Source organism: Callorhinus ursinus, unplaced genomic scaffold (genome assembly GCF_003265705.2).
Source record: "Callorhinus ursinus isolate GAN/ISIS: 27379988/994484 unplaced genomic scaffold, GSC_fseal_2.0 scaffold71, whole genome shotgun sequence".
Taxonomy (NCBI): Eukaryota; Metazoa; Chordata; class Mammalia; order Carnivora; family Otariidae; genus Callorhinus; species Callorhinus ursinus.
In genome coordinates, this window is record NW_027397133.1 from 2,301,581 (window position 1) to 2,326,195 (window position 24,615).

Genomic DNA, 24,615 nt, shown 5'->3' on the forward strand with positions numbered 1-24,615 from the left:
TGTTAAGACTCGGGAACGCTGGTGATGATGATGTTTTGCGGATTAGAGCACCAGGGTCCTCGACTAGAGCGTTGGGTTCTTGCCGAGTCCGAGGAGATATTTATAGCCTTGGCCTCAGCTTGCCCTGCAGCTTGTAATCCAAACCCGGAGCCCTGGGGCCTCCCACGCATTTCAGGACAGAGCTCTAAGCTTGCTCTGCCAAATATCAGGCCCTCAGTCCTGCCGGTGGGAACCAGACTTCTCTCCCTTCGACCCCAAAGGCCAGAGTCCAGCCCTCTTCTCCCTCAGACCCGGGAGTCCAGGTGCCAGCCCCCTCCTCCCTCGGATCCAGGAGTTCGGGGCTCCAGTTTGAACTTCTCCACTCCTCTAAATCCGACTCCTGCTGCTGCGTCAGGGAAAAAACAAGCGACAGGTGGCACCTGCCCGCAGGGCCGGGTCGCGACCACCTGCTCCCGCCGCTCACCCGGCGCCCCTCTCCAGGCACCTGCTTCTGTCAGTCCGCCCGCCGCTGCCCCGCCCGACCCCGCAGCCCCAGGACGCGGAGGAGGAGCGACCCAGGGAACCCCGACGTTCGCCCCGCCCCAGTCCCTCCCAGCCCGTGCTCCCGCCCCTTCTTAGGGTCCCAGGCGGGGCTCCTGTCTCCCCCCTCCTCCCCCGCCCCATTCCACAGGCTCCTGGCACGCCCTAGAAAGGGGTGTCCTAGGCGGTCCCAGGCTGGTGGGGCGGAGCCTGCGGCCTCCAGCCTAGACCAGGGGACTCAACCCGCTCCAGAGTACTGCTGCGCCGAGCCCACCTGGTGAGAAGCCCCTGGGATGGGGGTGGGGGGAAACCACCTTAACTCTTCTGTCACCTCTCTGGTCCCAGTCCCTCCCTCACAGACCATGGTGGCTGACACCGACCCACTCCCCTCTCAAATGCAGGTGGCAGAGACCCTTCCCAATTCCCCAGGAACCTACCGGGTCCCTTTCCCCTCTTGATCAAGGGTGTTGGATTCTAGTCCTTTCAGAGTATTGAGCTCTATCCCTTCACCCTCTTTTCCTTCCTCTCCTTTCATAGGCCCAGGGGTCTCCTTTCACAGATTCCAGTCTTTCCTCCCCCAGGCTCCAGGAATGGGGGCCCTCAACCCCCTTCTCCCTCAAATCCAGGGGTCTGAGCTCCCAGCCCCTCCAACCCCAGGCTCCAGAAGTTCTGGCTCAAGGCCTCTCCTATCCCTAAGCCCCTGAGGCCCTTTCCCTGCTGCCTTCACAGGGAGGGACAGCCTCCTGACCTCCACTCTGACCCTCCTCCGGTCTGGGCACTGTCCTCCCCCCAGTCCAGGTCCCCATCACAGCCTTGGCAATGACTCTCGCAACTTCCTCTCAGCGCTCCCAAATCATTCGCTCCAAGTTCAGATCTGGTGAGAGGCTTCTCTCTATGCTTGTAGGGAAGGGGTCTTCTGGGTCCTGGGTTTGAAATACTCTTAACTCAGGTAGTGTGTGTGGTGGGTGAGGTGGGAGGGGGGCATGGCACCCACAAGGTAGGTGTTTTCTGTGCAAAAGGTCACTTGTGTATAAAGGAGGCCCCAGCAAAGGGGTTGAATTTTGGGGGCTCAATGAGGGTGCAAATGGCCAATGCAATGCTCCTGTAAACAGTGAGGAGTGGGTGGCGAGGGATGGGTGTGCAGAGGGTCAGGTACTGCAAAGGAGCAGGGGCTTAAATCGACATGTGTGCAAAGTGGAGGTGTGCACAGAGTGGGGACTTTGGAATGGGCGGTGTGGGAGTGTTGGTGAGGGGACAGTGCGTTATATCAAAACTTGAACGTGTCAAAGGTTGTATTTTAGGTCCCAATGCGGACCGAAGGCATGCAAGTGAGTGTGGCACTGGATGTCAGTTCCTCAGTAGGCCAAGGGCATACGCGTGTGCAAATGAGTATGCTAGATGGGTGCAAAAACACCAGTCCCCAAAGAGCAATGAGTGTGCCAGAGAGTGCACGTGAAATGTGCAAAGAGAGAGCCCTGCTCCAGAACTGGAAGCCAAATCCGGAATGTGCAAAGAAGTGTCAGTCAGGCTGGGTGGGTGCCAAGGATGAAGCATATCAAAGGGTCCGAGTGCACAAAAGTGGCACAGGTGCCAGACCAGAGCCCAGGAAAATGCATGTGCAGAGGGGGTGAGTTGGGGAGGCCTGGGGGTACACTGAGGGCAGCGGGCTGGTGCAGACGGGAGCGCACGGACGAGAAGAGGTGAGGCACACATGGGTCAGTCTGCCAAGATGGCGATTGTGTCTTGGGTGGGGTAGGCACATGCTCATGAAGGGGGCAGGTGGAGCTGGGGGCAGGGCTGCCTCCTGCCTGCACACTGGCTGGCTCCTAGTCCCAGAACAGCTCTGGCAGGGAGCAGGGAGCAGGCGGGAGGCCCGGGAAAGGGAACAGGCTGCCAGCCCACCCGCCTGCATGGGGTGTGTAAGGGGGCTGGGCACGCGTGTCCTGCCAACTGCAGCTCGCACCGCCTGCCAGGCCAGGCTCCTGGACACTCCCTTCCCGCTTTTCTCCTCCCACCTCCCTCCTTCCTCCATAGTCCTCCAGCTTCGGATCCACAGACGGTATCAGGACCCAAGTAAGTGTGGGCCCTGGAAGGGAGGGGATGGAGGCCCGACAACCCTGGGATGCCCAGGAGTGCAGCTACCAGATCTCAGGCACTGGTTCCTGAGCCTTGGCCCCTATGCCAGGGATACCCTGAGGTCCTACCCTGTCCCGTCCTGAGGACCCCAGAGCACAGGTCCCTGGTTACCCCACCCCTCAAAGCTCTGCTTCCCGCCCTATGACTTTTCCCACTCCAAAGAAATGCATGAATCCAGATCCCATTTCTTTGGAGAAGACAGGCATCCCAGACTCCACACTTGGCATGCACACGAATCTCAGGATGTGGCTTTCAGCTTCTCTCTCTCCTTAAGAACCACGAGTGCTGGCCCCACCCCTGTTCCAGCAAAACTCCCTAAATCTGTGATCCTCAGCCACCACACCCCTTGGTGACTGAGGACATGATTCCTGACTTTCTTGAGAATATACAATTCTGGAACCTCTGCCCTGAGATCCAGGAGTCTGGCACCCACCTCCTAACACTGGGGTTTCCCTCCCTGGTCCTGCCCTCCCACACTGGGAGGTGGGGGGGGCGCTGAGGCCTCCAGGGCCCTCCTTCCCACACAGTCTTGTTCCTCCCTGCCTGGCTTGCTGTCTACAGGCCTCTCAGGGTCCTTCAGTGCCTCTCCAGTCTTGGATCCAGATCCGTGGGTCTCAGCCACAGACCCTGCTCTGGCTCCCAGAGCATCGGCCCCAGTCTCGCCCTTGGGCCCCACCCCTTTCCTCTTCAGCCCTGGAGACCTGCTCCATGAATCAGAATACCACCCTTGGAGCTCTCTGAAGGTGGGTCTCCATCAAGTGAGGAGAAATACCCCGGAGAGTCTAGCATTGGTCGTCCTTGCTACTGCCCTTTTCGCTCCTTTCTGGTGGTGCCAAGCTGAGGCTCTGGGGCAGGACAGCGGTGACAGAGCCGAAACATATGACATCACACTTGCTTTTCCAGGACTCTCCCAAGATCTCCCAACATTGGAGAGAGCCCAAGCCAAAGGGGAACTTGACCTACCACCAGTACATGCCCCCAGGGTGGAGACAAGGGTCCAGGGTAGACTCCCAGGCCAAAGGGTTGGCCTTGGGTCCCCCTGGACCACCTCTGTGGGAAGGGACAAACTCACAGCAGCCACCTCCCAGGTATGATCCCTGTTTTTGTTCTCTGGGGGGGAAATTCAGCCCCCCCCCCGCCCACACATCCTCCTCTCTCAAACCCAGAGTCCAAGAGCAGGGGAGTCCAGAGTCCAGCCCCCAACCCCTTCCTCCCCCAGGACTCGAGAGTCCAAGTTCCCAGTCCCTCTTCCTTCAGTTCCCGGGAGTCCTGGCTTCAGACCCAAGAGATTGGGCCTCCGGTTCCTCCTCTCCCACGCACAGGAATTAGCTTCTTCCGAGACCCGGAATTCTGGGCCCTCTCTTTCCTCCTCACAAGCCCCTACCTTTGAGGACCCTGGAACGCCCCGTCTCTCTCCACCCCCTCTCACCTCTGGTTCCCCCTCACGCCTTACCGCCAGGATGAAGCCCACTGCCCTCACTTCCTCCCCACCTGGAGTCCCCAGCCCCTCGCCCCCTCCACACAAGTTGGAACTTCAGACCCTTAAGCTGGAGGAGCTGACGGTGAGTGTGGGGAGTAACTTCCCAGGCTGGCCCTCTCCCTCGGTGGGTACCCATAGTTCTAACCCCGCAGCCTCTGCCCCATCGGAGACCCAGGAGCCTGGGTCCCCAGTCCCTCTTCTCGCGGTTTCCCAAATGTCCAGCCCCAGCTCCCGCCTGCGCCCCGGAGCCCTCCCAGCAAGACCTCTCCCCGCCCCCTCCTCCCCAGGTCTCAGAGCTCCGGCAGCAGCTGCGCCTGCGGGGCCTCCCGGTGTCGGGGACTAAGTCGATGCTCCTGGAGCGCATGCGCGGCGGCGCCCTGCCCCGCGAGCGGCCGAAGCCGCGGCGCGAGGACGGTCCCTCGGGTGCTCCCTGGCCGCGCCTCAGGCCCAAGGCTCTGGGAGCCGTCCGGCGGCAGGGCTCGGTGAGGGCGGGGCTACGCGCGTATGGACCAATGAAGAGAAGACAAAGCGGGACGGGGCGGGAAGTCGAATGAAGAATAGCCAATGAAGTGTGGGGGGCGTGGTTAATAGCAAAGTGGGAGGCTCTTAAGGGAAGGGATGCCAATGAAAGAATACCGGGCGATACCGAAGGGGGGGGTGGTCGATGAGCGAGCGAAGGGCCGGGGGGAGGCCAGGGGGTGGAGCCACAGGTTGCGAGTGGGTGGGGTTGCTCCCGGCGGGCGTGGCTTATGGTAGCTCCGCGGTTCTAGCTCAAGCCGAGCCCAAACTCTCACCCTCCGCCTCGGGCACGTGCCTCGGACACCCCTGCTACTGCTGCGGTCCCGACCCCGGCTTCCGCTCCGGCTGCGGCTCCAGCACCGACTCCTTCCTCAGCACTGCCCACAGCGGCCCTGACTGTGGAGGAGGAACTGCAGGAAGCCATCCGCAGGGCGCAGGTGAGAGGGAGCGGGCTAGGGGTCTCAGTCAGGATGGTGCGGGATCCCAGGTTCACGCCGCTTCTGCCTGTCCGCAGTTGCTTCCGAACCGGGGCATTGATGACATCCTGGAGGATCAGGTGGAGCCTGAGGGTAAGAGTCCAACTCCTAGATTTGGGGGAGTTGGAGACAGGTTCTGGAGTCCTAGTCCAAAGGAGGAAGGGTTTGGGATCTGGAGTCCTGGGTTCTAGGGAGGGGTGGGCTGGGGACTTGGATTTCTGGAAACGAGGAATAACGGAGTGGGGTCCGGATCTCTGCCTTCCTAAGCTCACACTCCATTCCCTCTCCTGCAGACCCGCTGCCCCTCATCCCCCTGGACTTCCCCGGCTCCTTCGACGTGCTGTCCCCCTCCCCGGACTCTGAAGGCCTCTCCTCTGTCTTCTCTTCCTCGCTACCGTCCCCCACAAACTCCCCGTCCCCCTCTCCCAGGGGCCCCACAGACTCCTTGGACTGGCTGGAGTCTCTGAGTGGAGGTCCCCTGCTAGGCTGTGGTCCCCCAGCCCCCAGCATCTTCTCTGCTGACTTATCTGACTCCAGTGGAACCCGGCTGTGGGACCTGCTGGAGGATCCATGGTGATGGATGCTGGGGTTTCCAGGGACGGAAACTGGTGGGGATGGGAAGGTCACCGAGACAAACTCCCAAAGGACGGGGTGGGACAACCGGCAGAGCCCCTCCCACCACAGACACGGAATCAGAGAGGACTCTCATCCCCCCCAGGCCCCGAACTGCTGCGGACATGCCAACCGCCTGACTCCCGCCTGCCTGACCTCCATATGATCCCCTCCATGGTTGTGTGGTTGGGGGCGGGGAGGTGTCATTTGCTGCGGGCCAGGGGCAAACAAGCTGCTTGCTGCTTCCTTCAGAGACCTCATGGATGTCTTTGTTCCCACCTTCTCCCCTCCCATGCCACCAGCTAGATGGGAGTCTGGAAGGTGGTCTGTGTTTTTTGGGTGCAGGAGAGGGGGCAGGGAAGAGTCAGGAGGGAGAATAGGGAGCCAGACCCTTGGCTTCTGGTTGGAAGTGAGAATATCAGAAGCGTCATGTCTGAGGTCAGATTCTCTTGGAAGCAGAGCCTGAGACAAGATTCACGTGCCCATGATTTATTAAAGAAATGCCCTGAGGAGAAACCAAAAAGGAGCGGAGGAAACCAGACAGTGAAGGGGAAGAAGACTATCAAGAGTATGGCTTCAGGTGAAGTCCCAACCTCTGCGTGATCGCATGGGGAGCTCTGGAGGATAAATTAAATTGCAGGGTCTTTCTTACTCTGAGGCAAAAGGAGCTAGGCTTCTTTTTTGCGGGGGGGAGCTAGGCTTTTGAGGCAGAGGGAGATTCCTATTTGGGTTTCTTATTGCTGAATAACAAGCCACCCCCAAACTTGGAGTCTTAAAATAATAACTATTTATGATCACTCACAACTTTTTTTTAAAGATTTTATTTATTTTTAAACAGAGAGACAGTGAGAGAGAGAGCACAAGCAGGGAGAGTGGGAGAGGGAGAAGCAGGCCTCCCGCCGAGCAGGGAGCCTGACGTGGGACTCGATCCCAGGACCCTGGGGTCACGACCTGAGCCAAAGGCAGACGCTTAATGACTGAGCCACCCAGGAGCCCTGATCACTCACAATTTCATGGGTTGACTGGCTTAGCAAGGCAATTCTTTGGCATCATATGACTAGGGCTGCAGTCATCATAGTGTCCAAGTGGACTGGACCATCCAAGATGGCTCAGACATGTCTGGCGCCTTGGTAGGAATGGCTAGTATGCTGGAGCCAGCCGGGCTGTGGTCTCTCCGTCAGGGTATCTGGACTCCCTACATGGTAGCTCAGGGTCCTCCAAAGCGAGCATTACTGGAGCAGGAAGCAGAAGCTGCCAGTCTCATAAAGACCAAGCTTGGAACTGGCCCAGTGTCACCTTCACTACGCTCCATTGGTTAATGCAAGTCGGGCTGGCAGAAGATGGGGAGAGGACTACAAAGATGTAGGAATCTTGGAGGCATGGTCATTGGGGACTATATGTGGAGACTCCACTACACCCCTCTCGTCAGTCATGAAGAGAGGGTGGGACATAGACTGCCGGGCACCTTGAACCCCAGGGCAGTCCTGGGAAGAAGGTCACAGAGGAAGCCCATTAGCAGCAAAATCTTGTAAAATGTAGGTTTTATTATTCAGGTGTGGGGAAGCCTATAGATCAGAAGGACCGCAATTGAAAAGATCCTTTGTTGGGGCACCTGGGTGGCTCAGTTGGTTTGGTGGCTGACTCTTGGTCTCAGCTCAGGTCTCAATCTCAGGGTCATGAGTTCAAGCTCCACATTGGGCTCCACGCTGGACATGGAGCCTACTTAAAAACAACAACAAAAAAAACCCCAAAACCCAAAAAAGATAGTTTGTTATTCTCACAGATCCCCAAAGAAGGGGGTGTGCCAAGCCATGCACGGCCACCTGGGGAAGTGCCAAGGTAGTCAGGAGTTGGGGGGGGTCGGGGGGAGAGGGGAGCCCTGAGCAAGAGTCTTTGTTGTAGTTTCTCAGTGAGGGAACAGGGGAGGCAGGGTAAGTTGGCTTAAGATTGTCTAGTATGAATGATTTCAGCTGGCTCTGGGGTGTAGGGACCATCCCTAGTTGTCTGGAACGTGGTCCTGCGGTGATGAGGCAGAGGAATCATGGCCTGGAGGAATATAAAGCTCATAAAGGAAATGGTTGGGGGTCCGGGCTCTGGACTGGTTGGTTTGCATATGCAAAGCATGCTCCTGGGTGAGTCCTTTATTATCTCTGGGAATTGGCTAGCCCTGGGAGGGGCAGTCCCTCCAGATGTCAAAGCACCAGAAATATGGGAAATAAAAAGCCATAATGAATGCAGAGAGCACACAGAAGATGGGGGGTGGGGGAGGCTGAGTGCACAGAGCCAGGAAGAGGGATCTAGATCTATCTGAGGGGACCTGGGTGGGCCATCCACGTATCCACTACAGGTGGAAAAGGACAGCAGATCAGTGACGTGCGACAGTACCCAGAGCCAGTGACTGCCTCTCATCTGGCTGTCCGTTTGCTCATGGGTCCAGTGAGGATGAGATGTTCACTGAGCCCTACAGCCCAGTGAGGATGAGATGTTCACTGAGACTTCCCATGAGCTGGACCTGATGTGGGAGACATGCTGACAAATAATCACCCTTATGAGCTGTGGATCCACGATTCTAGTTCCTCCATGGGCATTAGAGAGTCATGAGAGAACAGGTAAGGGAGGGAGAGATCTTTACCGTGAAGGAAAGGTGTCTTCTGACCAGTCAGGTGGGAGGTGTCAGATGGGCGCTTTAAATCAGGTTCATGAGTCCATGGCCTGTGCCCTCAGAGTTGAAAAAACAGAGCCTCAGTCTCTGCTCTGGTGAAGCTCAGACATTTGCACAGAGAGAGTTCCAGTGCAGGGTGATAAGAATTTTCACGGCAGAGGGGCCACGACTCCTAGAAAGTACCAGAGGGCGCCTGGGTGGCTCAGGCGGTTAAGCGCCTGCCTTCGGCTCAGGTCATGATCCCAAGGTCCTGGGATCGAGCCCCGCATCGGGCTCCCTGCTCAGCGGAAAGCCTGCTTCTTCCTCTCCCTCTGCCTGCTGTTCTGCCTACTTGTGCGTGCTCTCGCTCTCTGTCAAATAAATAAATAAAATCTTTAAAAAAAAAAAAAAAAAGAAAGTACCAGAAGCCGTGGGGAATGGGTAGGGCAGTCAGAGGAACAGCCTGGGGAACCTTGTGAGGTCAGGGCTGCTGACAAAAGGTGGGTGGTGTGGCTGCCGCAGAATTTGGGGCTGGACATGGGTGGCGGTTGGGGCCTGTGGGCACCTTTCTGCCAGGCTGAAAATTGGTGGTAAAGGGGCGCCATCAGCCCTGAAAAGATCAAGAAGGGGTGTGGTGGTGCTTCTGCCTGTCTCCGTCTTGGCCCGACTCTGAGCTTGTGACCCTCTGACCCCATGTCTCCTGTGTCCAGGGGAGGGCAGCTCCAGAGGGAGTCAGGCCGAGGGTGGCGGCTAAGGAATTTTTTTTAAAGATTTTATTTATTTATTTGAGAGAGAGAGAGAGAGAGAGAGAGAGAGCAGAGAGGGAGAAGCAGACTCCCCACTGAGCAGGGATCCTGATGTGGGGCTCGATCCCAGGATCCCGGGATCATGACCTGAGCCAAAAGCAGACATTTAGCTGAGCCACCCAGGTGCCCCTATCAATTTGTCTCATAGACATAATCTCCAGAAGGTTGCATTGAGTAGGCTGGAGAATACACTCATTTTTCTTTCTCCTCCTCCTCTACCCCTCCCCGTTTCTCCGGCCCTCCCTGTCTCTTTCTTCCTCCCTTCTCTGTCTATGTCTACGTTACCACATACCCTGCTCAGTGGGGAGCCTGCTTCTCCCTCTCTCTCTGCTGCTCTCCCTGCTGGTGCTCTCTCTCTCAAATAAATAAAATCTAAAAAAAAAAAAAAAAGACACGGTCATACTGGATTAGGATCCACCCTAATGATCTTAACTACATTTTCAAAAACCCTACTTCCAAATATGTTGCATTCACAGATCCTGGGGGTCAGGACTTCAACGTAATCCCTTTTGGGAGATACAGTTCAGTTCATAACAGGTACCACTCTAAGCAGACGAACCAGCCTCAAGTTCTTTATGAAATATTACCGCCCTCTCCCAGTTCAAGCCCCTGCTGGCTTGTAATATAAAGCAATGTATGTTTAAGATCATAAATATCTGAAGCATATGGACCCGATTAGCTTTACTCTGTCTGCAATTGATTAAAAAAAAATCTGGAGACTGGGGAGGTATAATGTCATAGAGAGTGCAAGATACAGAATAGAAGGCAGATGATACTGCTGTGTTTGCGGGACCCCAAATAAAATTCTATACTAGGTTATGAATCAGGTGTCTTGTGAGCCTGCAGTTAAGAGCCAGGAATCAGTGTGGGCTCTCTAGGAAGATGTTCATTTTATCAATTGTTCTATGGTTACTGTTTTTTGGTGGGTTGTGTATTGGTTAAGAAACTAAGCACCTGCCTGGCTCAGCTGGTAGAGCGTGTGACTCTTGATTTGGTGGTTGTGAGTTTGAGCCCCACATTGGGTGTAGAGATTATTTTTTTAAAATATTTTATTTATCTATTTATTTGGTAGAGAGAGAACAAACAAGGCGAGTGGCAGGCAGAGGGAGAGAGAGAAGCAGGCTCTCCGCTGAGCAGGGAGTCTGATGCCAGGCTTAATCCCAGGACCCTGGGATCATGACCTGAGCCGAAGGCAGACGCCCAACCAACTGAGCCACCCAGGAGCCCCTAGAGGTTACTTAAAAAAAATAAAATAAAGTGGAAATTCCCCTGAAGGGGGAATCATTAAAAAAAAAAAGAAAGAAAGAAACCTTTGCCCACCTCAAGGTCATGAAGCTTTTCTCCCATGTTTTATTCTAGAAGCTTTATGCTTTTAGCTTTCACATTTTGGTCTGTGATCCATCTTGAATTAATGTTTGTGAATCATAGGAGGAAGGAGTCAAGTTCACCTTTTCTATGTGGGTATTGGGTTGCTTCCATTGATTGAAAAGCTCTTTTGTCCCTCACCTGAACTGTGTTGATGCCTTTGTCATAAATCAAGTGACTATATGTACGTGGTCTATTTCTGGACTCTTTGTTGGATTCCATTTGTCTATCTTTTATGACGGTAAACTTTGTCAAGGTAACTTTAGCTTTACGGTCAATATTGAAATCTGGTAATCTCTCCGGTCTCTTTACTTCACTTCTGCCATGACTTCACTGGTCCACCATCATTGCTTGCTGATAGTGAAAATCAGTCAGATTCATTCTTCAAGGCATATCTTCAATATAGTCTTTACATCACAGCTTTCTTGTTGTGATACAGAATTACACATACACACACACACACACTTTTTTTTTAAAGATTATTTATTTATTTGAGAGAGAGAGAATGAGAGAGAGCACGAGAGGGAAGAGGGTCAGAGGGAGAAGCAGTCTCCCCGCTGAGCAGGGAGCCCGACGTGGGACTCGATCCCAGGACTCCAGGATCATGACCCAAGCCGAAGGCAGTCGCTCAACCAACTGAGCCACCCAGGCGCCCCCCACACACTTTTTTTTTAAGTAGGCTTGAACTCATGACCCCAAGATCAAGAGTTGCACACTCTACCAACTGAGCCAGTCAGGTGTCGCCCTAGTTTGTTTTGAAAGAGACTTTTGTACATGTCTAGGCAAAGACAGTGGTGACTTGGATAGAGTGGTGATGGTAGAGGAAGGAAAGAAGGTCCAATTCAGGATATATTTTGAAGGTAAAGCCGACAGAACTTGCCGGTGGCTGGAATGTGAAAGGAAGAATCTAGAGTGAGTTGAATTTTTGGTCCAAGTGAATGCATAGTGCCATTTACTGAGATGGGGATGGGCAGGGGAAGATTTGGGTGGTTGGAATTGAGGGGAGATGTTGTCATGGCCATCTTTGGAAATGATCACCCACCATGATGTTATTTTAATTTAGCACCATGTAAAATGTGCCCCCCTGCAATACATTGAAAACATACATCAAAAGAGAGAATGCCAAATTTATGTGCAAAATAATTAAGGATTTATTTATTTATTTTTAAATAGCAAAACATGGTCCAGCAATCATCACCCACTCCAGCTGTATAAAATTACACTGGGGGCACCTGGCTGGCTCAGTGGGTAGAGCGTGTGACTCTTGCTCTCAGGGTCGTGAGTTCAAGCTCCATGGAGCCTACTTAAAAAATTAAAATAAAATAGGGGCGCCTGGGTGGCTCAGTTGGTTGAGCGACTGCCTTCAGCTCAGGTCATGATCCTGGAGTCCCGGGATGGGGCCCCACATTGGGCTCCCTGCTGGGCGGGGAGCAGGGAGCCCAATGACCCTCTGACCCTCTCATGCTCTCTCTTTCTATCTCATTCTCTCTCTCAAATAAATAAATAAAATCTTTAAAAAAATAAAATAAATCTAAAGTCAGAATGGAAATTTGAATGAGTTAAATAGAGTTATTGAGGGAGAGACCTATTAGCATACTAAGTATTGTGGCACCCATTCCATGGGCACTAAGCCAAAAGAAAGGGACTCCAAGAGAACCATCTGGAGAGACTGGGGCCTGCAAGACGTGAGGTGGTCATTAGAGCACAAATATTCTGGGGTATGTGGATGGGTTGTTCTTGACATTGGGTGTGCCACTTGACTTGCTTCAGCCACTGAAACATGAGTGGCAAACTTTTTTCCCTGTATACTCAATTTTGGATTATCTTCCCAAGCCTTATGTTCTTTTTTAAATTTTTATTTATTTTAATTTTGTTTATTTTTATTTATTTTTAATTTTTTAAGATTTTTTTCAAGATTTTATTTATTTATTTGAGAGAGAGAAAGCACGAGAGGGAAGAGGGTCAAAGGGAGAAGCAGACTCCCTGCTGAGCAGGGAGCCCGATGTGGGGCTCGATCCCGGGACCCTGGGATCATGACCTGAGCCGAAGGCAGTCGCTTAACCAGCTGAGCCACCCAGGCGCCCAATTTTGTTTATTTTTAAAAAGATTTAATTTATTATTTATTTGAGAGAGAGAGAGAGCATAGAGGGAGAAGGAGAAGCAGAATTCCTGCCAAGCAGAGAGCCCGACATGGGGTTTGATTCCAAGACCTTGAGATCACAACCTGAGACAAAGGCAGCCGCTTAACCAACTGAGACACCCAGGCGCCCCCCATCCTTATATTCTTTTATTACCTTCTTTTTTTTTTTTTTAAAGATTTTATTCATTTGACAGAGAGAGAAACAGAGAGAGGGAACACAGCAGGGGGAGTGAGAGAGGGAGAAGCAGGCTTCCCGCGGAGCAGGGAGCCCGATGCGGGGCTCGATCCCAGGACCCTGGGACCATGACCTGAGCTGAAGGCAGACGCTCAACGACTGAGCCACCCAGGCGCCCCTTTTATTACCTTCTTTTCAGACCAACTCCCTTACAAACATAGTGGCCATGTTTGTATTATGTGACCTCTCCGCATGGCCTCAGGTAATTGGCTCATGGTGAATGCTTGACTCAAACATCACTCTGATTGAGGCATCAAGATTGTCTCTTTCAAGATTGTGAAACTGGCAGAGAGGCACTAGGAGTCTCTGTTGAGCACTTGAAATGAGACCCCAGCACCACAGTTTGCTAGGACTGTTCAGTAGCCTTTTCCCTGGTCTCTGCCCCTCTCTTACCCCTACAGCCCTTCCTCTGCGTAGCAGCCAGAGAAGTCCACACAGCAAATCAAATTGTGTTATTCCCCTAATTAAGACCCTCTGGTGGGGGCGCCTGGGTGGCTCAGTCATTAAGCGTCTGCCTTCGGCTCAGGTCATGATCCTGGGGTCCTGGGATCGAGCCCCGCATCGGGCTCCCTGCTCGGTGGGGAGCCTGCCTCTCCCTCTCCCACTCCCCCTGCTTGTGTTCCCTCTCTCGCTGTGTCTCCCTCTGTCAAATAAATAAATAAAACTTAAAAAAAAAAAAAAGACCCTCTGGTGGCTTCCCCTTGGTCTTAGAATAAAACCCAAAGTCCTTGCCATGGTCCACAAGGCCTTTCACGTCAACCCTGTTAACTTCTCTCCCACCTCTGTCTCCATGTGTTTCAGCCACGCTGGCCTGGTTCCACTCTCATGTATAACTGGATTCCCCCTGCCACAGGGCCTTTGCACGTGTGATCTCAAGTGAGGTGGGGATGTTCAAGTTTTGCCTAGGTTGTGCCAAAGTCATGAAAGTGTCTGCAAATATAGAGAATCATTTATTTAGTTTGTTTATCTCTGGCTGTATCACAGACGGCCCCAAAACTTCATAGCATCAAACAGTCATATTGTTATGCTCACAGACTCTGTGAATCAGGAATGGAGATAGGGCTCCTCTCTGCAACATGTTGTCAGGAACCTCAGCGGGATGCTAGGCTGACTTAAACAACATGTGGAATCATATCTGATGCCTACGCTGAACGACTTGAAGTTGACCTCAGCTAAGGCTGCTGATTGTAGCACCTACCCGTGGCCCCGGAGTGGGGTTGGGCTTCCTCATAGTATGGGGGCTGCCTCCATGATGCTGATGACCGAGGGGATGCTGCACCTGAACTCCACAAAAACGCAGCTGCATGAGGCCTCAGCCAACACTCCATGGAGCAGAGAGACACCCAGCTGACGTACAGGATTGTGGGAAATAATAAATTGCTGTCATTTCAAGCCACTACGTTTTGTTAACCCAACCTTTGCTAGCGGAGATCCTGTCTGTTAGGTGCACCACCACAGACATTTACAAAGAACAAATGGACTCTCTTCAAGTTCACTGAGCTGTGCTGGTCTCTTGAGTTCTCACCAGTAATCATCCTAAGCCCTAGGAAGCCAGGGTTGCAGAATTGGGGTGGGAGGTCTTAGATGCACACCAGCTACTGGCCAATAGGGTGGCGCTCTTGTAAAAACTGGAGAAAAGGTCTCTGGTCTGGGCAGACTAATTAGAAAACAGTGAGAACTGTCAGTCAGAGAACTGACTCTGGGTGGACACAGTCCCAGGAACACATGGCTTGGAGACTAGGTTGTTGACTCTCTTAGAGCCCCACCTGCCTCCTTGGCCAAATGCCTTTGTGTAGTGAACAACTCACACAATTCAGGGCTTCTCTGTTTTGTGTAGTACCTTCTTCCTTGTTAAGAGCACCTGTTTTCTTTCTGCAAGCCTCCACGTCTTTCAGAGGAGGCTGATCAACTCCCCAGCTGGAAGGGGCAAAGATATATTGATCTGAAGCTAAGCCAATCCCAGGGTCTTACTCACCTTGCCCTTTAATGGATCAGGTGGGCATGTGACACACTTCCGGTCAATAAGATATGCGGGGGTGGGAGGGGTGGTGGCAGTGGCTGGAGGGCTTTGGAATCTTTCTCTCACTCTTCAAAAGGGACCCAAGAACGAAGTTCTTTTTTGCTGCCTCATGAAGAGGTTGTCTGCATGTGACACCCGGCTATGTGGCAGCCCTTCTGGGACCATGAGGGAGCCAGTCTGAGAGGAGTTGATGGCAGTTAAACAAGATGGATGGAACTGGGGTCACCGATGACATTGCTGGGCTGCTGACTTAACTAACCCCAGAGATGTACCAACCTCTGGTCCTGTTGTATGAGACACATAAATAGGTTATTTAAACAGGTCAGTGACTTCTGATGCAAGATGGAAGTGTCCTGGTACACATAACAATGTGCTCCTCATGCCTTGGGAACTGGTCTTGGAGCCAGTGAAGGAGGAGGTGCCAAGGGTCGCCTAACATCAGTGCTTGAGTAGTGGGGAGAGGTCTGCGTTGATCCCAATCCATTTGGGCAGGAAGGTTGCCTCTGGCTTAAAGACTTTGAGGAAGGGGGAGTCGGGCAGGGTGTAATTGGCCAGGTAGATGGTCTCTCCCCCCGCGAGGTAGGCGGCCCAGATCCCGAACGTCCCAATGGTCATGATGGTGTGGTTACACTGCATGAGCAGCGCAAAGTCCTTGGAGGGGGAGTTCTCTATGCCATTGCCGGCGAACACCACGTCCCCCCGGGAGGCATTGATGTTCTCCCGACACCAGGTCATGCCGTTGCTGGAGACCACAAAGATGGGGGAGTCGTAGCGGACCCGGAACCAGTCCAGGGCCTGCTCTAGGTAGCCCCGGTCGGCGACCACGCCCTTCCACACCTGCGGCATGACGCGCACGTAGTCCCCCCGGCGCACGTGGACCCCCACAAAGGTGCTCGGCTGTCTCCCATTCACCCGCAGGCCCCGCAGAAACTTCTGGGCGTCCTCCTGCACGTGGTCGTGCAAGGTGAACTCCTGCAGGATCTCGTCTCGCAGGTGGTGGTAGAAGGTCCAGGAGCAGGGGTAGCCGGTGAGGCGCACGTACTCCCCCGGGATGCGGCGGTAGCGCTCCTCCATCCAGTCGTTCAGGTGGTAGTTCCGCCACGGGATCCTGCTGGCCGTGGTGTCGTGCAGGACCGGGAGGCTGATTCGGAAGATGGGGGCCAGCGTGCTGTGCATCGCGGCCGGGATGAAGGCCGGCCGCCCGTTCATCTTGGCCAGGGCGTACAGGGTGGCGTACTCCCCCATCTGGTTCCCCAGGCGGCCAATGGCATTGATCGTCCACATGCCCCTGGGCGGCTGGCTCGTGGGGTGTTCCGTCCTCGCCAAAACCAGCGTCTCAAAGTCCCATGCGGGGCGAATCTTCGCTAGCCGCTGCTGAAGGTGAAATACGGTGGAAGCCGTGAAGACAAAGAGGAGGAAGTGGGCCATGGGGAAGAAGAAAGGCGCCTGACTGATGAGCATGGCTGTCAGGGAAGGGAGAGCAGGGAATATTAGCTCGGGGGCGGGGATGGAGGCCCTGGGGTGGCGTATGAATGTGCAAGCGCAGTTGTGTGTGCAAACGTCGTGTGGGTGTATGTGCAGGTGGCTTTGCTGTGTCTGTGTCTCAAGAAGTGTGAATACTCAGGTCCGTGTATGGAGCTATGTCTCCAGAGTGTGTGATGGGAGTGTGTTTACACTGAGTTTATTTATTCCTATTTACATGTGTAGATATGAGTACACTGTGTGTATTGACACATGGCATGTGTATTGTATGAGTGTGTGTGTGTGCATGCACATGGGTATCTGCACATTGTATATATATATATATATATGGGTGTGTGTGAATTTGTGTACATATAGTGGACATGTGCACATTGTATCGTATGAATGTATATATATCATGTACTTACATGGGTGTGCACTCTATATAATAGTGTGGATATATATACACACATACACATTATGTATATATACATTATATGATTGAATAAGGGTGTTTATAGCCTGAATATACATACATGGGTGTCTATGGATAGGGGGTACAAGTGTATAAACCTACTATTTACTGGGGATCCAGTTCCTGGAGATGTCCATCTTTGCATGCCCTACCTATCTATATCCTCTTTGAAGGGAAATTGCCAACCCCATCCCAAATTCAACCACTTGGTTTGCCTATCCTCCCGGCCACAGCCAACTGAATGCGAGATAAACACCAAGTTCCACGGTGGCTTTGCCATTTATTGGTCATGACAGGTTGTAGGCTGGTTCTGAAAGATGAGTTGGCCAATTCTCTCTTGAATATTTTTACTAAAAGGTCAGAAGGCAATTGGCAGGCATTGTTTTCTTCTCCCTTGGGTGTTGGGCACCTAGTTGAAGTCAACAGTTCAATTCAATTTTGACATTGTCTACCTGACTTAGTATCAGATCCAACAAGTTAAAGAGTTTAGTCCCACTTCATAGACCAACTGCAAGTCCTGAGCTATTCATACTTCTTCTGACTGGTTATAAATTGACACCCTCCTTAGGTTTGATAATTTGCTAGAATGGCTCGCAATACTCAGGAAGGCACTTTACTTACATTTACCAGTTTATTATAAAGGAGACAAATGAATAACCAGAAGTACATAGGGTAAGATCCAGAAGGAGCTTCTGTCCCCATGGACCACCTTCCTGGCTCACGGGTGTGTTTGCCAACTCAGAGGCTCTCTGAAACCCATTTAGGGCTTTTATGGAGGTTTCATTATGTAGACATGATTGACTAAATCATTGGTCACTGGTAATTAACTTAATCTTCAGTACTTCTCCCCTCCCTAGAGGTTGGGGGCTGGAGATGAAAGTTCCAATCTCTTCATTAAGCTTGGTTTTTCTGGGTGACCAGATGCTGAAGCTATCTAGGGACATATGAAGAGTCACCTCATCAGAGCAAAAGACACTCCTATCACCCTATCACTCAGGAAATGCCAAGGATTATAGGAGCCATGTGCTGGAGCTAGGGACAAAGACCAAATATCATTGTAGGAGACTACAGCAGGTGATGCTGAGAGAGGAGGTGTTGGAGTGGCTGGAACATGTTAGATGCAGGCTGAAGCAGAGGCAGCCAGTAATGGGGAGACACCTGAAGACCCGTGCAGAGACATAAAGAGAACTGACCAAGAAAACCCAGAGAAAATTCCCTTGCATTTGAACAAGTATATAACCTGTTCTTTTCAACACTAATTCAACACAGGAATTAGTTCTAGGAGTGAGGTGGTTGCACTGGACAGACCTTCTGAGAACACATGGGGTTTACTGTGGTATCATAGGAGGTAGGGGCATTCCCCATCCCAGGCCATACAACTTGGGCCAGTGATTTACAGAGCAAAGCAGTTAATTAAGCTCCTTCCTGAGACCCCCTGGAACAAAGTAAAGACCCCAGAAGGATAGGGTTTGAAGATATGGTTGTTGAGCTCAAGCCAAACAGTTGACAGTGAAAGAAAGCAGGGAATGAATTGGTGCTGACTCCCCATTATGTGGCTAGAAGCTGGAAAAGGACGAGCAGAGCAAGCATTGTTTAGGATGATCACAGTTAACACTTTATTGTTGCTAAAGACTGCATCCAGGAATGATTGATGGGCTTTGTCATTCCGCAGTCTGGGCTGGAACAACACCTGCACTATGCTGCCACAGTAAAAGTCCAGGTTTGGCCACTGATCAACTTTGGAGTCGGAATAATGGGAATGGGGATATGTGGGAGGAGTCAAAAGAATGAGACCCTTCTGCTTGCCCAGCTCTTCCCAAGACTTCCCTCCTCCTTCCCTGTGCATGTGAGGTTCCCACCCATTCTTTTTAAAACTCTTGCTCATGAGCAGGCTTTAATCAAAGCATATCCTGGAGGCCCTGCACAAAGGTAGATTCGAGATGAAAGGTTTCTGGTTGACTTGGTCCATGGCTTGGGTTCCTGGTCGAAGTACTTAACCAAGTGGCCATTAAGAAGAGAACACTGGGGGGCGCCTGGGGGGCTCAGTTGGTTAAGCGACTGCCTTCGGCTCAGGTCATGATCCTGGAGTCCCTGAATCGAGTCCCGCATCGGGCTCCCTCCTCGGCAGGGAGTCTGCTTCTCCCTCTGATCCTTCCCCCTCTCATGTGCTCTCTCTCAAATAAATAAATAAAATCTTAAAAAGAAGAAGAAGAAGAAGAAGAGAACACTGGGGCTAAATCAAGCAAGGTATGACCTGGTTTAACCTGGAAAGCTGCCAGAAGCTATGCAGGTATCGTCCTTAATGATTAATTATGGCTGATAAAAGTTGGCACAGGACCTAATATAGCAATATCCCTGTTTCTAAGTCACTGCCCTCCTCATAGCCTATTAGGATTTACATGCATTATCTTTCTTTCATTCAAGATTTTATTTATTTGAGAGACAGAGATAGCGTCAGAGAGCATGAGTGGGGAGGAGAGGGAGAAGCAGCTGAGCAGGGAGCCCGATGCGGGACTCAATCCCAGGACCCTGAGATTGTGACATGAGCCCAAGGCAGGCACTTAACCGACTGAGCCACCCAGGCACTCTGCATTATTTTTCTAGAAGAAACTCAGGTTTGTCCACTAGATGTCTGGATTTGAGTTAAACCAACTCAGGTGGAGGTCTGGGCCCCTTGGGTCATCACCAGATGTTGAGCCTAACCCGAAATGAACTCCTGGGTGGTACAATCTCCTCTTGCCCCATTCATCTTGAACGAAAGGAGCCAGAGAAGCTGGACTTGCTGAATAAAGTTCACTTCACAACTCAGCTGATGCTCAGGAGAGTCTCAGTCTTACTGGTCAAAAGTTCCAGATCAGGGGCGCCTGGGTGGCTCAGTTGGTTAAGTGACTGCTTTTGGCTCAGGTCATGATCCTGGGATCCCAAGATCGAGTCCCACATCGGGCTCCCTGCTCAGCAGGGAGTCTGCTTCGCCCTCTGACCCTCCCCCCCTCATGCTGTCTCTCAAATAAATTAATAAAATCTTAAAAAAAAAGGCACTACATTTTTGCTCACCCAACCCATAGACCTTGTGTGTGATGTGTTGGATTGTGTCTTTCTGCCAAAGGTATACTGGAATCCTAACTCCTGTTACTGCAGAATATGACCTTGTTTGGAGACAGGGTCTTTACAGAAGTGACCGAGTTAAAACGAGGTCATCCTAAGGTGGACTCTAATCCAACAGGACTGGTGTCTTTATAAAAAAAAAAACCTAAAACACAGCCCATAGGTATCGTATGATATTGGTCCAAGGCTGGCCTCTTTATTGCCAGCTCATGATGTGTGGGCATGGGTGGTGTGGCTCAAGAGACTCATTTGCATCAAGCAGATTCTCTCCCTGAATTTGAAGTCAGAAGCACAGAGAGGGCGTCCGGTTGGTGGTGCGGCTGGTGGCTAAAGGGCCTATTAGGGCCCACGTGCAGCCATGTTGAGCGGTATCAAAGATGGACCAGAGAAATCCATAAGCACAGTGAATTCGATCCTGAGAATAAAAAGGGAGAGGATCCTGAGGGAGAAATGGAAAGTATGACTGTGACCCCGATGGTTTCCTGGTTCCTGTTTCCTCAAGGCCACTTGTGCTTACATTCGTGTCCAGGTCCCAATATGATTCCTCAAGACCCCTCCCCGACCCTGGGTAGAAGGAACTGTCTGGAGACTGGGAAGCAGGAGGAAGCTGGGGAAGGTGGGGCCAACCCAGGTAGGAGGAGGGAGAGCTCCCCGCGGAGTGGCCTCGTGTCTTCTTCCCACTTCTTCTGGGTGTTTTGCTCTTCCTTTCACCAACTAGATCATGAGGCTTCGAAGGGCAAGGAGTCGACTTGGCTCCTCTGTCTAGCTCCGAGTTTGCCAAGCACAGGACGTGGGACAAAGAGGGGCCAAGGGAAATGCTTGTGGGAAGGCAGAAGGATGGAGGGAAGGAAGGAAGGGAGGGAGGAAGGGGGGAAGGAGAGAGGAGAGAAATGGGAAAAGAGACAGGAAAAGAGACAGAGAGGGAACTGGACCAAGAGGAACACAGGGACAGAGCCAGAGAGAGAGAGCAGGAAGAGAGATAGACAGGAAAGATGGAGACACAGAGAGAAAGATGGAGACAGGGAGAGAGGGAGGGAGACAGAAAGAGACAGGAACAGAAAAACCACAAGAGAGACAGAGAGAAGGAGAGACGGAGAGAGAGGGAGAGAGAAATAAGGCAGATGGGATGGATCTGCCTGCACTCAGTCCAGCTCCGGCCCCTGTTCTGTCCCAATTCTGTGTCTCCAAGTGAGTCTCTGTCCGGATCATTCAGTCCCAGTCTCCTGATCACACACACAGCTCCGTGAAGGAAGGGACAGCGTCGGTCTTATTCCCTCTGTATCCCCAGCAGCCCACAGCCAACGGGGCCCGACACATAGTAGGTGCTCAGGAAATGTATGCAGAAGGAACGTGGGTCTGTCTCCACCTGTCAAGACCCAGTCGGGCTCCACCTGTTGCTTTCCCTCCTTGCAGCAAGTGTCTGCCAACATCTCCCTGCCTTGAGTTCCTCTCTCTCTCTCTCTCTTTTTTGGGGAGGGGGGGTTGAATCCATTTCCCAGCACCAAGTAGGTAAAGAGATGAATACTGGAAGGACGACCTTCACAATCAAACCTCTTAATTTCTGGGCTGGCCCTGAATATCCCCTCAAAATATGTTTACAGCAGACAGAAAGACAAGAAGGCTAGTTTTGTTTGGGTAAAAAGAATGTTCTAGAACAGCATCTCTCAGCTTCCTTGGTGGTTTCTTGCTTCCTCCCTCAGGAAGAGGGAGGGTCCACTGTTGAGAGGCCTAAGGGAAGCACCTGCAGACCTTGACCCCCTGTCCTTGAGCAAGGCTGTGGGGAGAGGGAAGGAGGGAGGCTTACAGGGTGAAGGAAACCCAGTGTCTGGGAGTGGGGGGTCGATCTGGAGAGAAGCTCAGGGGAGTGCGGTCATTAGCCTCATGTTGGCTATGTGACTTTGACCAAGGGCCTTCTCAGTGTTGTCATCCAAAAAGTGGGGATAATAATATTTCTCTCCAGGGCTGTGTGAGTACAACATGGGTTAGGAAATCTGAATTGAATGCTTAAGGCCGTGGGCCCATCCTGCAGGTCAGTGCAAACACGCCCATTTGAAAGCAAAGGCAAAGTGAGTCTCAGGGACTAGTCAGAGAGGGGTCTAGGGGACAAGCCTGGGGAAAGGCCAGGGCTGGGGCGTGGAGCTGGGCACAGGGCGGGTTGGGGGAATGCCAACAGCCAACCAGCCAACGCTGGGAGTCTGAATGAAAAGCAAGGCTGCTTGGGGTAAGTGGGAGGAGTCTGCCTTACCCCTAGTCCTGGAGATCAGAAAGTCCGCTTCCTCATCCACCCTCAGTCCCTGCAGCAGCATCGGGCACTTCAGGCCAGCCAAGGAGGGAGGGGCAAGAGGAGGGGTCAAGGGGCGCCTGGGTGGCTCAGTCGGTTCAGCTCAGGTCATGATCCCCCGGATCCTGGGATGGAGCCCTGCGTCTGACTCCCTGCTCAGTGGGGAGCCTGTTTCTCCCTCTCCCTCTGCCCCTCCGCTCTAGCTCCTGCTCACTCTCCCTTGTTCTCTATCTCAAAAAAAAAAAAAAAAAAAAAAAAAAAAGAGGCAGGGTCTAGCGCTCTTCCTCCATCCAGGTCCCCTGGCGGCCGTCCCTTGGGCGATCGCAGCAGAAGGATTGGAGAATAGAAAAGGGCCCCAACTTTGAAGGAGGAGCCCAGCCTGCAGGTCCCTCAGAAAAATGGGGCCACCAATATCTGCCCATAATTACTTTTTTTTAAAAAAGATTTTATTTATTTATTTGAGAGAGAGAGGGCACATGAGAAGGTGTAGGGTCAGAGGGAGAAGCAGACTCCCCGCTGAGCAGGGAGGCCGATGCGGGACTCGATCCCGGGACTCCAGGATCATGACCTGAGCCGAAGGCAGTCGCTTAACCAACTGAGCCACCCAGGCGCCCCCATAATTACTTTTAAACTCTCTCGGTCTCATATCCCAGGCTGAGCCTTGGCCTCTCCGTCCTCTCCCCTCAGGAGCCTGGCCCCCGCCCCCGTCCCCACCCCCAGAGCTGGCCTGGCCCCCTCCTCAGCTCACAGCCCTCCCAGGGCTTCCCATCCCCCACCCAGCCAGGTTTTGCTACCAAGAAACAACTCCCTCTCCCACGGCCCCAGGCCCAGTGGTCACACCCTGTGATTTGCGTGTCCGTCCCTTCCGCCCGGAAAGCCCCTCCCTAGCCCTTCCCAGCCTCGCGCCTAGATAATCCCAGATCACCCAGTGCAGTCCCCTCCCTACCGCTCTGGACATCGCCCGTTTGTCCTTCCCATCCCCCGGAATTCACATTGTAAGCGCGGCTCTGGGGGAAGGGCTTGGGACACAGATGTGAGGCCACCACTTTGAAGTCCCCAACTTGATTCCCAGGACTGGAACGGAAGGGGTGACCGGGAGCCAGGGATCCCTGGGGCCATGGTGGGCCGGGGGGTGGGGGCGGCGGCTCGGGGGCTCTGAGGATCCCGGGGTCCTGTGGTTGGGTCCTGCGTCCGTCCCCGGGGGTGGGGGAGCAAACCCCGAGAAGCGACCAGGAAACTCTAGTACTACGGGCTCGTCCCCGGCCTCTGGTCGGCGCAGTGATTCTCAGGTAGGTTCCAGGAAACGGGTGATGGGAGGGAGGGAGCTGGAAGCCTGGGGCCGGGGAGGAGCGAGTGGGGGTGATGGAGGAGGGTGGGGGTTCAGGTTATCAGATCAGTTAGGAGGGAAGGTGAGGGGAGCCGAACGGGGCGGCGGCTGGGGGGCTGGAGGCAGAGGACGGGGGCGCCTGGGCTGTGAGGGATGGACCCTCTGCCTCCGGAGACTCGGCGGTGAGGGCATCTCAGAGGGGATTCCTGAGTTCAAGTGTGTCCCCGCTCCTGCCCCGTGCGCGCGCGTGCGAATGTGTGTGCGCGCGCTCGCCCGCGTGCTGCGGGTAGGGGAGAGCCCCCCACCCCCGCCGTCTCTCACCTGGTTCTGGCTGCAGGAATCCGGGGAGCCGCCTACGTGGTTGCTCAGCGAGCAGATCAGGGTGCTCCCTCCCCTGAGGTCGACTCCTCACTCAGAAATCTGAACTTCCCAGCACTTGTGTCCGAAAAACCCCGCCCAGGATCTACCTGGCCTCCCAGAGCCGTAAGGGGGGCGGGGTGGCTGTGCCTGGGGAGCCAGGTGTGCCCGGAGCGCCCCTCCCCGCTCCTCCCTCCCCACGTGACTGCTGGGAAGGTGGTCAGGAAGCCCGACCAGAGGAGGAGGGGGAGGAGGAGGAGGACCGAGTCCCGCGGGGCCAGGCTCTTCTAGATTCCGTCCTCTCAGGGTCCTGCTCTTATTTATTTTGGCAACACCGGTAGCATTTACGTAGTCTGTGAACATCATTCCATCCTCACAATTCGGTGAGGTCGACCCTCTCAGCAGCGCTACGGTACAGAGGGGGATACCGAGGCACAGACGGGTAACTTGCTCAGGGTCACACAGCTAGGCAGAGAAGCTAGAATTCGAAACCAGGCAGGCCAGAATCTTGGAAAACACCTGGCAAATACCAACTCTTCTCCCTTGCCCTTCTTTCAAAAAACGAGAATCCCCTAATAGTACGTCAGCCGGCCAGGCTATGCGGGTCTACCGCTGCCAAAACTCAAATGCAAGGATCGATGAGGAACTTTGCGGGGGAGG

At 53.2% G+C, this 24,615-nt stretch overlaps 2 protein-coding genes across 9 annotated transcripts; one reads left to right on the plus strand and one right to left on the minus strand.

Annotated features, from left to right (window-relative positions):
• The first annotated feature begins 104 nt into the window (after window positions 1–104).
• Window positions 105–6,376, plus strand: MAMSTR (MEF2 activating motif and SAP domain containing transcriptional regulator). Of its 5 annotated transcripts, XM_025850029.2 has the most exons (10): window positions 105–796; window positions 1,313–1,396; window positions 2,554–2,592; window positions 3,217–3,398; window positions 3,559–3,743; window positions 4,115–4,217; window positions 4,423–4,617; window positions 4,906–5,091; window positions 5,169–5,223; window positions 5,424–6,376. In XM_025850029.2, the coding sequence occupies exons 2-10, from the start codon at window positions 1,339–1,341 to the stop codon at window positions 5,705–5,707; spliced, it is 1,287 nt and encodes a 428-aa protein (XP_025705814.1). In that variant the 5' UTR covers window positions 105–796; window positions 1,313–1,338; the 3' UTR covers window positions 5,708–6,376. The 5 variants fall into 5 exon arrangements, with proteins under 5 accessions (XP_025705814.1, XP_073742764.1, XP_073742766.1 ...); XM_073886665.1 differs by lacking the exon at window positions 1,313–1,396 and having other exon boundaries at window positions 748–796; XM_073886663.1 differs by lacking the exons at window positions 2,554–2,592; window positions 3,217–3,398.
• On the minus strand, window positions 6,374–24,410 carry FUT2 (fucosyltransferase 2 (H blood group)). 4 transcript variants are annotated; one of them, XR_003204005.2, is made up of 4 exons: window positions 23,920–24,410; window positions 22,236–22,498; window positions 14,905–16,412; window positions 6,374–8,754 (listed from the first exon to the last, which is right to left on the minus strand). XR_003204005.2 is itself a non-coding variant. In XM_073886666.1 (3 exons), the coding sequence occupies exons 2-3, from the start codon at window positions 22,294–22,296 to the stop codon at window positions 15,388–15,390; spliced, it is 1,086 nt and encodes a 361-aa protein (XP_073742767.1). In that variant the 5' UTR covers window positions 22,297–22,498; window positions 23,920–24,410; the 3' UTR covers window positions 13,867–15,387. The 4 variants fall into 4 exon arrangements, 2 of the variants coding, with proteins under 2 accessions (XP_073742767.1, XP_025705460.1); XR_012376396.1 differs by lacking the exon at window positions 6,374–8,754 and adding an exon at window positions 13,577–13,859; XM_073886666.1 differs by lacking the exon at window positions 6,374–8,754 and having other exon boundaries at window positions 13,867–16,412.
• Between the last annotated feature and the right edge of the window lie 205 nt (window positions 24,411–24,615).